The following is a 10,688-nucleotide window of genomic DNA, read 5'->3' as shown; positions in this document are numbered from 1 at the left end:
AGCGCCCCCCTTATTCCTGGGGTACCTCCCAAGCCCCCTGCGGATGGCTGAAACCGCCGCGGATAGTACCAAACCCTGCATAGACTTTGCTACAAATACACACGGATGATTGAGTTTAATTTATGAGAGATTGACAATAGCTAATAATGAAATAGAACAATGATAACAGTATGCTGTACTACAAGTTATGCGACTAGGACCTCTCTCTGATGATTGACGTGGTGACGGAGACAGCTGCCAAGTGCCTGATGGGTGGGGCGCGCCCACAGTGTGAACACGCTGGACAAAGGCACCCTTCCCTCTCGCAGGACTGCGCAGGTCCTTGTGAAATCACCAAGCCACGCAGAATGGCAGGCAACTTAAAACACGAGTTACTCCTGGAATTTCCCACGTCACAGGTAACGAAAACGGTGGATCAGGGGGGCCTAGTGTGACTAGGGAGTGATGAGGTTGGGGTACTTACCTTTAGTCTAGTCTAACTGTGAGGTTATGGATCCCATGTCTAACAATGGCGGTGTGGAACTGAGAAGTGGCTTCATCGGCCGGCTGTGCAGCACTGACCCCCGCTGCCTCCAGCATCCCCAAGAAGGACCGGCACCTCGGCTTCCTCAGCCCGGGGCCCGCCTGCCGTCCTGGGCCGCTCACTGCCTGCAACGCTGGCCAGCGCTAACTACTTACTTCACAACTGTGCTGCGTGAACTAACAGAGGGAAGGGACAGGAATGGGGAGCTCACCATTAAATATGGAGTGAGTGCCTCCCTCGAGTGAGGTCATGTCCAATGGGTGTGGGGAGCCCCTGCCTTCCTGGAGAGTACATTCTGGGTGAGGAAGGTAGAGGGAGGGAATATATATAAAACATAGAGAATCAAAAGACAAGTCCTTTGGAGAGAAAGGCAGGAGCATCAGTGAGGGCGGGGAGGGAAGTTATAATTTGAAAGCGTGGGAAGGGAAGACCTCACTGTAAAGGTAATAACATTTAAATATATATATACTAGAGGCCCGGTGCACAAATTTGTGCACGGGTGGGGTCCCGGCCGGGGGGGGGGGGGCTGTAGGTGGTTGGTGGGGGGGCTGATGGGGTCAGGGCCAGCGGGGGGGAGGGGCTGTGGGCGGTTGGCTGGCCAGCCCCAGCACCCCCCCCCCCCATCGAACTCCCAGTCAAGGGGACAATTTCCATATTAGCCTTTTATTATATAGGATATTTATTGATTTCAGAGAGGAAGGAGAGAACCATGGACTGGCTGCCTCCTGCACGGCCCACACCGGGGCTTTCAGGCAGCCTGGAGGGTCTCTTTACTCCGGGGAATTCTCACACATCTGCCGCCCGGGCCGAGCAAAGTTCTCAAAACGCTTTATTTATAAAACAGAGCGGTGACTGCACATAAACTTACATTCCTATTTACATTAGAGTCCACATATATTACAGCTTCAGTTTGTGAACAGAAATGTCCTGTCGCTTCTTCTTTTTCTTTTCTGTCTTCTTTGCGTCGCTGATTTGCATTTTCACTTGATCTTGTAACTTAGAAAAGAAGGCTTGAGAGGACTTTAAGGCTTTGTCTTTACCTTCATCCTGCAATTAAAAATAACATGTGCTCATGTACAAAATGTGCTCAAGGCGAAGAACCCCAATGACGACAACACCTTGTGAAAATACAAATGGATCCCTGGCTGGTGTGGCACAATGGTTAGTGTCAGCCCCCGGACTGAAGGGTCTCGGGTTTGATTCCCGGTCAAGGGCCCGTACCTGGATGGCAGGTTTGATCCCCGGCCCCAGTGGGAGGCAACCAATCGATGAGTGTCTCTCTCACATCGATGTTCCTCTCGCTTTTCCTCTCCCTCACTCTCTCCCCCTCACTCCTCCCTTCCACTCTCTCTACAAATCAATGGAAGAAAATACCCTCGGGTGAGGATAAAAATATATATGCATTTTATATATATATATATAAATTGAAAAAGGACTAGGTGAACTTGTGAAACATTCCAACGGTCAGCATAGAGATAGTCTAAGCATTCGCCGCTGCTCCAGTGCTCTTGAAACTTAAGGGAAGAGGGAGGAGCGAGGAATGCTGTGAGGAGCAGGGTGAGGCTGTGTTCCGGTCACCAGGGCCTCTGCACCCGCAGGTGGGCGGTGTCGCCGGCTGTGCCACCCGGTGGACAGGGTCACCTACATGTCGCCACGCGCCTCCCTGCGGCCCCTCCAGCGCCTGCCGGCTCACCTGCAGCAGCGAAGCCTTGCCGGCCTTGGTCAGCTGCCTGAGCTTCTCGGAAGCCGCGGCTTTGCTGAGCTTCCCCGCCGGGTCTGCGCCGCTCTTCTCCAGGAGTCTCCGGCGCCTCTCCTTCTCCTGTATTTTCAGGTGCTTCCTGAGTTTCCTCTTCCTCCTTTCTCGTTTCTTGTCTGTGGCTGTTTGCTCAGCAGCGGTTTTTATATCTCCAGCTTTATTCTTCTCCTTTTAAAAAGGAACCACCAGCATACTCGTTAGTCAGGCCGACAGCACGGGGACCCCAGCCGGTTAGTCAGGCCCCAGTGTTCAGCGGCTGATGCCAGCCACTGGGCTGGTTGCTGGGCCTCAGAGACAGGAGATCCTCCGGGGGCGCTCAGCCGCCAGCCTGGCTGCCAGGGCTGTCGCCGGCAGAGTCTGAAGGGGGGGTGGGAGCAGCACAGCAAGTGAGGGGAAGGGGCCGCGCGGCTAGGCCAGCGGGAAGGCAGATCTTACTGTGCCAGGATGAGCGCCAGTGTCCACAGGCAGTGACCGCCTGCGCTTGGCCTGGCCAACCTCTACCGCCACCCAAGGCTCATGTGCTAGACCCCAACCCATTCCCAATGAGCATTAGATGGGGGAAATGCTGACATCAAGAGATTGCTAGTATACACCGAGTGGCCATATTATTATGATCTCTGAATGCATAATAATCTGGCCACTCAGTGTGTGTGTGTGTGTGTGTGTGTGTGTGTGTGTGTGTGTGTGTGTATGAGGCCTGTGCATGGGTGGGGTCTGGATTCGTGCATGGGTGGGGTCTGGCCAGACTGGCCAGGGGGAGGGGACATGGGCGGTTGGCCGGCCTGCCTGCTGGTCAAACTCCTGGTCAAGGGGACAATTTGCATATTAGCCTTTTATTATATAGGATATACACTGAGTGGCCAGATTATTATGAGTTCAGCGATCATAATAATCTGGCCACTCTGTGTATATGCAATATATGCAATTTGTTTGAAACCTAGCCCTGCTAGTATCAGAACAAGATACTGATATTGGCTATTTACCACAGTTTTTGTAATAAGTCTCATACCTGCAAATTGTAATGATAGCGATTATAGGAGTCTGGTATTTTAATATTAAATACCATTATAGCATTATTAACTTGATTATACTTAGGAACTGCTGAGATACGTTAGACTGAAAACTACAAGCTCCAGGAGAATGACAACAAATGGAGATCTGGCCGCGAACAACTGCTTACCAGCCGATCTGCGCGTTTCCCCGGCTCCTTACCTTGACTTCCTCTGGGGCCAGGAGAGCCGCGTCGCTGACGCTCACGGGGGCGACTTCCTCCATGGTGATGGCCGGCAGGTTGGACACAACTTTAATCTCCGGGACAGGCTGGAAGAGACGGCACGTGGGTTAGGAGTAAGAAAGAGTCCGCACCTTAGGAAACGGGGTTGTGGACCTAGTAATTTATAGTCGGATCCGTGAAATGCTTTCGGGAGGTTATTTAAAACGTGAGCTGTGAGAGGGCGGGAGCCAAGCTAACTGGGCAGCACTCACGCTGCCTGAGGGTTCGAGGGTCGCCTGTCGCAGCACTGCCCCAGGGGCACCCCGTCCTACCCTTCTGCGGGGCACCTCTGCCGGACTCACACACAGTTCTCTCCTCTGTGACTGAGCCATTCCCCGCTCCCATGCTTGTGTACGTTCTCAATCTTACCTGCTGTTTAACAGAACCTTTGATTTCTGTAAATATTACCTTGCCCTTGGTTGGGGGGGGAGGGGGAGCTCACTGTAAGAAATCTATGGAGCCCAACCAGTGTGGTTGGGAGTCGACCCATGACCCAGGAGGTCACGGTTCGATTCCCGGTCAGGGCACATGCCTGGGATGCGGGCTCGATCCCCAGGAAGGGGCGTGCAGGAGGCAGCCGATCCATGTTTCTCTCTCATCATGAATGTTTCTGTCTCTCCTTCCCTGTCCTTTCCTCTCTTTGAAATCAATTAAAAAATGTATTAAATAAAAAAGAAATATATGGAAAAAGATACAAGGAAAAATGTTCACTGGAACAAATGAGTAAAAATAAACTACTTAATATGTTTTCTCGTTTCCCAGCTCCTAAAACCGGACTCTAACAAACAGAGACCGAAGGAAGAGCTAGTCTCACCCAAGCTCAGCAAGGGGCTGCGATCACACCCGCTCCGTGGACACGCGAAAGGGGGAGCACACTCACTGGCTTGGGGATGAAGTGGAAGTTGGAGAGGGCGTCCAGCTTTAAGAAGAGGGAATCCATCATCTTCTGGATTTCCACGTGCTCTGGGTTTTCTTCTTCTTCTGTTTTTTGCTTAGAAAGGAAGTTGAACACCATCAGACTAAGCGGCTTAAGGGGCATCACCGGACAACACCCCATGGTCCCTGACTGTGTACCGAGCCTCCTGGCAGCATCCCCCGGGCGGGACACAGGTCCCTTCCGATGCCGCCCCGGGCCAGGCAGCCAGGAGGAACGCTGACTCAGAGCCTCCTAGTTCTCCGCCTGCCAGGGCACTGCTTGCTCTTGCTGCTGAAGGGGCATTAATTAACCCAGCTGGTGGGAGTCTTAACCATGTCACCTCAGCCCCAAGCACAACTGGCCGCATTCCTATCAAACCAAATGTAAAGGGATAGCTGACAATTATTATATTGGAAATTGGACTTTGTCCTATTTGAGAGATACTTTTTAAAGAATCTTAAATAAAAACAAAAACCGAAAATACCCACCAGATCTAAGAGTATGAATGGATTCACTGATAATCTTATAAAACACACCAGCAACTTCTAAAGTATGAATGAAATGACTTAAAAATTGTAGCACTGCCCAGCCATGTGGCTCAGTGGTTGAGCATCGACCTATGGAACCAGGAGGTCACGGTTTGATTCCCCATCAGGACACATGCCCGGGTTGCAGGTTCAGTCCCCAGCGTAGGATGTGCAGGAGGCGGCCGATCAATGATTCTCTCTCATCGTTGATGTTTCTCTCTCTCCCTCCCTTCCTCTCTAAAATCAATAAAACGTATAGTTTTTACTTGTAGCATTACTGTAATATAGCTGGAGAAGTTAATCACTAGCTGGGAAGTATCAGGTGACCACTGTGAACAAGACCACCCTCCCTCCCCCCTCAGTGGGAACATTGTAACCCACCTTTCCGAGCTTGCTCGGAGCCTCACACCGAGACCAGGGGACCGAGAGCTCACGGTTTCTGTTTCAGGCATTTCAGCCACCACAGAACTGGTCCTCCCGTTCTCTTATCACCAGCTCTGCCTTCGTGTTCCCTCACCTGGCTGAGTTTGATGTACTCCTGCTCGTATATTTCCGCGAGGCTCAGCTTGCTCTTCTCGTGGTCCAGTGTTAACCGCTTCTTATATTCGAACGCATCCTCCTTAGGCTTCTCCTTCCGGACGACATCATCCCACGCCTGGAATGGGAGGGGGAAGGGCACACGCACTCACCAAGTCTCCTTTCCTACCTGGCTCGCTCACGGATCTGCCCCCATTGTACCCACTACCATCCCAGAGGAAGCAGCCTGTCGCCAAAGGAAGTAACTCCCAACCCCGAAACAACTGTTCACGGCACAGAGTAAGTCTCGTGGAAAGCGGAGGCCCCACTCCAGCATCCCTGTTGGCTTCTGTTTAAAGGCGTCTTCCTCCCGGTCACCCACTTTAATTCCGTTTCCCCATCACGGGTTCTCGTGTCCCTCAAATGTGAAGGTCCTCTGCAGGCACGCCCACTCTGCAGACCCTCCCGCTTTAAGCCACTTCACACACACGTCTAAAGCCTCCTCTCATTAACACGGCAGACACGCACGTTGTGTTCCGAGTGGACAAAAGGCCAATTCTGCAGCAAAAGCTCTTTGCTAGGTGTTTAACATGTGGATAAAAACAGGCTCCTCGTCTGTCACATCAGGTACTGTGCCCAGACCCCGGGTCCTGGGTGTGACCACATCGAGTCAGAGGTCAGTGACCACACCCGCCACCTGCCACCAGCTTCATCCCACACGACCCAACGGGTTGGCACAGCGAGGGGACCCTGGCCAGGGCCCTGGCCCCCTTTCTCCTCTGGCACCACACCCTTACCCCCGGGGCACGTGAGGACCGCACCTCACACCACAGACTTAGGGCCTTTACATGAGCAACCGACATAAAATTCCCATGAAAACAGAGGTCATTCCTCTCCCACAGCACGCGCGGGCTGTTTCTAGAAGTGCCCGCCAGCGTTAAAGGAAGTGCAGCTTCACTCTCACGGACCTGGTCTCGGATCCGCTGCTTGATGAGGTCTTCGAGCTGGAGGGTGGTCTCCTCGGTGATCACCGGCGCTGGGGGCAGGGACACGGGTGGTTAGGGAGCTGTCACCCAGGCCAGCGGGTCTCAAAGGGCGGGCCCCGGCCAGCAGCACCCACACCCGGGAACCTGTTAGGGATGGGAGTTCTGGGCCCGCCCCGCCCCGCCCGGACCAGGCGGGCACGCACCCATGCGGACGGCGTGGTCGAAGTGCAGGGTCTCCTCCAGCAGGCTGTTCTCCGGGCGCTTCTGCGCCGTCACTTCCCCCTGAAGCTGCCACGGCTTCTTCTCCAGCAGCTCCTTTTCCAACGACGCGATTTTCTCATTCATCTGGGGGGGGGGGGGGGGGGGGGGCGGAGTTATCCCATACTTAGGAAACAAAACTGGACGTATACTTAAAAGAACTGCTATTTTTAAGAGTGGGAAAGAAATGCGTGGCTCCTGACAGTGGTGACGTCCTATTCCTGTCCTGTGGTGGGGTGGGGAGCTACAAATACTAACCCCCCCACCCCATTTTTACAAGTTCGCTGCTTTCCACATGGTGTCTCTATGGAGTGAGGTGTACAGAGTAGCGAGATGTGTTTTTTTAAAGGGTGATTCGGCATTCCACCGAGAAACACAGTAGATCAGTTAGCAGTGTGCAAGTTCCAGTCAGGAAAGCATCTGACAAATCCCTCAAATTCCTATCGATTACCTTTTCCTGCCTTTTTTCAAAGGAGGATTTAACTTCCGCAGGATCTTTCTGTGCATTGAAGACACGTGTCTCTTCAGTTTCCTCATCACCTCCAGATTCCTCGTCATCTGGCAGGGCGAAGGTCACTCTCTTCGAGGTCTCTTTACGTTGTATATTATCTTCAGTTTCTTCAAGGTCATTCTCTTCGTCCCTGTGATACCAAAACACTTATTGAAGGAAAAACACCCCTTTTTATTAGGGAGACAAAAAGAAACACCTTTTCTCACGATGCAAGTTTTCTTCTGTATACCTAATGCGACTCAATATCCAGAACTTCTAAAGGCATTCCGCTATTAAGGAAGGACGAAGGAATTATTTAGGTGAAACAGAACAAAAAGTGTCCAACACAGAGAGAATAAATTACTGCCCTAGCTCAGTGGTTGGAGCATCGGCCGGTGCACCCAGGGGTTCCAGGTTCCATCTCTGGTCCAGATCGGGGTGCAGGTGGGAGGCAGCCAATCGATGGTTCTCTCTCTCCCCCTCCTTCCTTCCCTCCCTTACATTCTCTCTAAAAAATTCAACGGGAAAAATATCCTCAGGTGAGGATTAACAAAAAAAAAAAAAAAAAAGGAAAAAAAATTGCACATCAATCTATCATACAAAGTTAACTCACACAAATAACAATAGTTTACCTTTATTGGCACAAAAACCAAATCAAAGCTCCTTGCGCTAAAGGCTTCATTCACCCTCATTAGGTAAACCCTAACGCCCTTTTAGGTGGACTGTCTCTGGCTACTGGAGACCAGTGATCTCCAAGAACCTAGCTCCTCAGGCCCATGAAGCTGTGAGCATGCGCACGACTGGCCTCGCCCCGCCTGCGTGAAAAGGTCACGGAAAACACTCACGTGTCAGAGAGACTCTCCTCGCCGCCTCGGTCAGCAGGTCCGCCCTCTTCCGCATCGGAGCACAGGCCCTCGTCGGGAGCACCTGCCGTGTCTTCGTCACTTTCCACCGGGTCAAAGAAATCTTTGTACTTCAGGTTTCTGGAACTTTTACCCGACTGAAACAAAGACACTTTTCATGAAGGACAGGGAAGTGCATTAAGCCACGCTCATATGAGTATGTTAGGTAACCGATAGGGAAAACTGGCCAGCTAGTAACACTACCAAGAAACCCTAAGAACTACTAGACCAGTGGTCGGCAAACTCATTAGTCAACAGAGCCAAATATCAACAGTACAACGACTGAAATTTCTTTTGAGAGCCAAATTTTTTAAACTTAAACTTCTTCTAACGCCACTTCAAAATAGACTCGCCCAGGCCGAGGTATTTTGTGGAAGAGCCACACTCAAGGGACCAAAGAGCCGCATGTGGCTCGCGAGCCGCAGTTTGCCGAGCACGGTACTAGACCGTAGCAAACTAAAAGTAGGAATCCTTTATACGATATTCCTCTCTCTCCATCTTCTAACTACAATTATTTCCAAAACACCCCTGCCTGATAAAGTACACAAATGCCTTCCTGTCACTATTATTTGCGGTGCTCGGGGGAAATACACGTTTGAGGGAAAGTGCTGAACGTCTCTAACAGGTGTCATTGTGGCTATTAAGCAACAGTGGCCTATGATAAGGCAATGGTGGCTCTGGTTTAATTTTTCGTCAATTTCTTTGAGCCGATCTAGAGGTATTGCATTTGAGGAGGTAAAAGGTATTCCTTCTCTCCTCTCCCAACACGTTACCTTAGGTTTCTGACTTCCAAACAGTCCTCCCTCATCTCCATCAGAATCAATGTCTTCAAATAGATCAATCTCTTCGTCCTCGTCATCATCTTTTCGTTCCTCTTCTTTTTCCACGGTTTCTAAGAAGCTCTCCATTTCGGAGAGTTTGAAGAACTTGTCATCCACTATGGACTTCTCCCTGGGTTTCTTGGGCATCTTGCTTTGCACCTTGCTCTGCCGTTCCAGCTTGCCGATATCAAAGTCAAGGTCGGAATCCTCATCGCTGAACACGGGGCTTTTCCTCCCATCACCTTTGCCGGGGTGTTTGGTTGTCTCCTCTCCTTTGGGATCATCACCACTCAGGTCTGACCCTTCCTCCTCTTCCTCCTCCTCCCCCTCCTCCTCCACATCTTGTTCTAGGCCCTCCTGGCCCTCCGCCTCCATCTCTGAGCCATCCTCTTCCCCCTCCTGCTCTTCCTCCTCCGGGAGGAGACTGAGGTCTTCGTCTTCAATGGCCTCACGGACGGCATTCTCAAAGCACTGCAACACCGGCTCGTTCTGCAGTTCCAGTTGTTGCCAAATCTGCTCGTCGTCAAAACTCTGTATCACCAGCTTCTGTAAAGGACTTCCGTGGATCCTGCCGCTCTCTAGTGTTTTATTAAAGTCATAAAGTACTTTTGTTAAGGAAGTGAAGTTTGATGCCAATTTATCTTGAATCCTAGCAAGGGAGCAGGGGAAGAATTTAAATAAGATCTTTTTAAAAATTTATCTTTATTGTTTAAAGTATTACAGACATCACCTCCCCCCCCCCCTTCCGCAGTGACCCGCTCCACCTCGCATCTGCGCCACCCTCCTTCCCCGTAATATTGTCTGTGTCCATGGGATACTCATATATACACATAAGGTCTTTGGTTAATCTGTTTCCACCCCCCACACCCCCTGCCTTCGCTCTGAGATTTGTTAGTCTGGTAATAATTTCGCAGTACTCTTTTTTAAAAAAATATATATATATTTTATTTTTGACAGAGAGGAAGGGAGAGGGATAGAGAGTTAGAAACATCGATCAGCTGCCTCCTGCACACTCCCCACTGGGGATGTGCCCGCAACCAAGATACATGCCCTTGACTGGCATCGAACCTGGGACTCTTCAGTCCGCAGGCCGACGCTCTATCCACTGAGCCAAACCGGTTACGGCAGTGCTCTTAAATTAAAGGGGGAAATAAGGCCCCAGTCTTCTTCAAAATCAAATTTGAATGAAATGTCAATTTTAAGTATAGATTCTGGTCCCCAAGAATCTGGACAATCTTGCTGATTAATACATAAAAGTGTGAACTTAGTATCTGTGAGTCTGCACACGACTGAAATGTTGATCGGCTAAGGGGGCGGAAACGGTCTGAAATTTGGGGGAAAGAGATCTCCGCTTCCCGTTGGCTCCCCTCTAGTCCAGAAATTGACAGGGGCCCGCAGCCCGCGCCCCCCGGAGACCTGGGCCCAATCCCGAGCCCGGGCTCCGCGCACTCACGTGAGGAAGCTCTCCGGCCGGCTGGTGTTTTTACCGAGCTCGTCCAGACACCGCTTCAGGGTCCGCTCACGCCAGACCGGCGGGGCCATGGCTGTTTAAAACCCCGCTCGCGGCGCCGCATGCCCAGGAAGGATGGTGCCCGGAAACGCGCCACAGAGATGCGCCCCCCGCGCGACCCCTGGAGCGCAGAGGAAAAGGTTCCGCCGCACACAAGTTCCGGACCCACCCCTAGCCCGAGCCAATGGCCGCGCGAGAACCGTCGCTGCG

General features: G+C 51.5%; 1 protein-coding gene across 1 annotated transcript; it reads right to left on the bottom strand.

Annotated features, from left to right (window-relative positions):
* Positions 1-1,201: 1,201 nt before the first annotated feature.
* Positions 1,202-10,629, bottom strand: MPHOSPH10 (M-phase phosphoprotein 10). The gene is made up of 11 exons (XM_079764261.1): positions 10,422-10,629; positions 8,921-9,617; positions 8,091-8,245; positions 7,207-7,396; positions 6,701-6,842; positions 6,480-6,547; positions 5,513-5,650; positions 4,433-4,543; positions 3,492-3,599; positions 2,217-2,447; positions 1,202-1,570 (listed from the first exon to the last, which is right to left on the bottom strand). Exons 1-11 carry the CDS (start codon positions 10,508-10,510, stop codon positions 1,421-1,423), a joined length of 2,079 nt encoding a protein of 692 aa, XP_079620387.1. The 5' UTR covers positions 10,511-10,629; the 3' UTR covers positions 1,202-1,420.
* Positions 10,630-10,688: the final 59 nt, after the last annotated feature.

This window comes from Cnephaeus nilssonii, assembly GCF_951640355.1.
Source record: "Cnephaeus nilssonii genome assembly, chromosome: 24".
NCBI lineage: Eukaryota > Metazoa > Chordata > Mammalia > Chiroptera > Vespertilionidae > Cnephaeus > Cnephaeus nilssonii.
This window is presented reverse-complemented; position numbering and strand designations above follow the sequence as displayed.

Coding starts and splice junctions, on each gene's coding strand:
- MPHOSPH10 (XM_079764261.1), bottom strand. CDS start 10,510: ATGGCCCCGCCGGTCTGGCGTGAGCGGACCCTGAAGCGGTGTCTGGAC. Junction 5,651..6,479: donor AGCAGCGGATCCGAGACCAG/GTCCGTGAGAGT, acceptor CTCCCATTCCAG/GCGTGGGATGATGTCGTCCG. Junction 2,448..3,491: donor TGGCCCCAGAGGAAGTCAAG/GTAAGGAGCCGG, acceptor CCTTTTTAAAAG/GAGAAGAATAAAGCTGGAGA.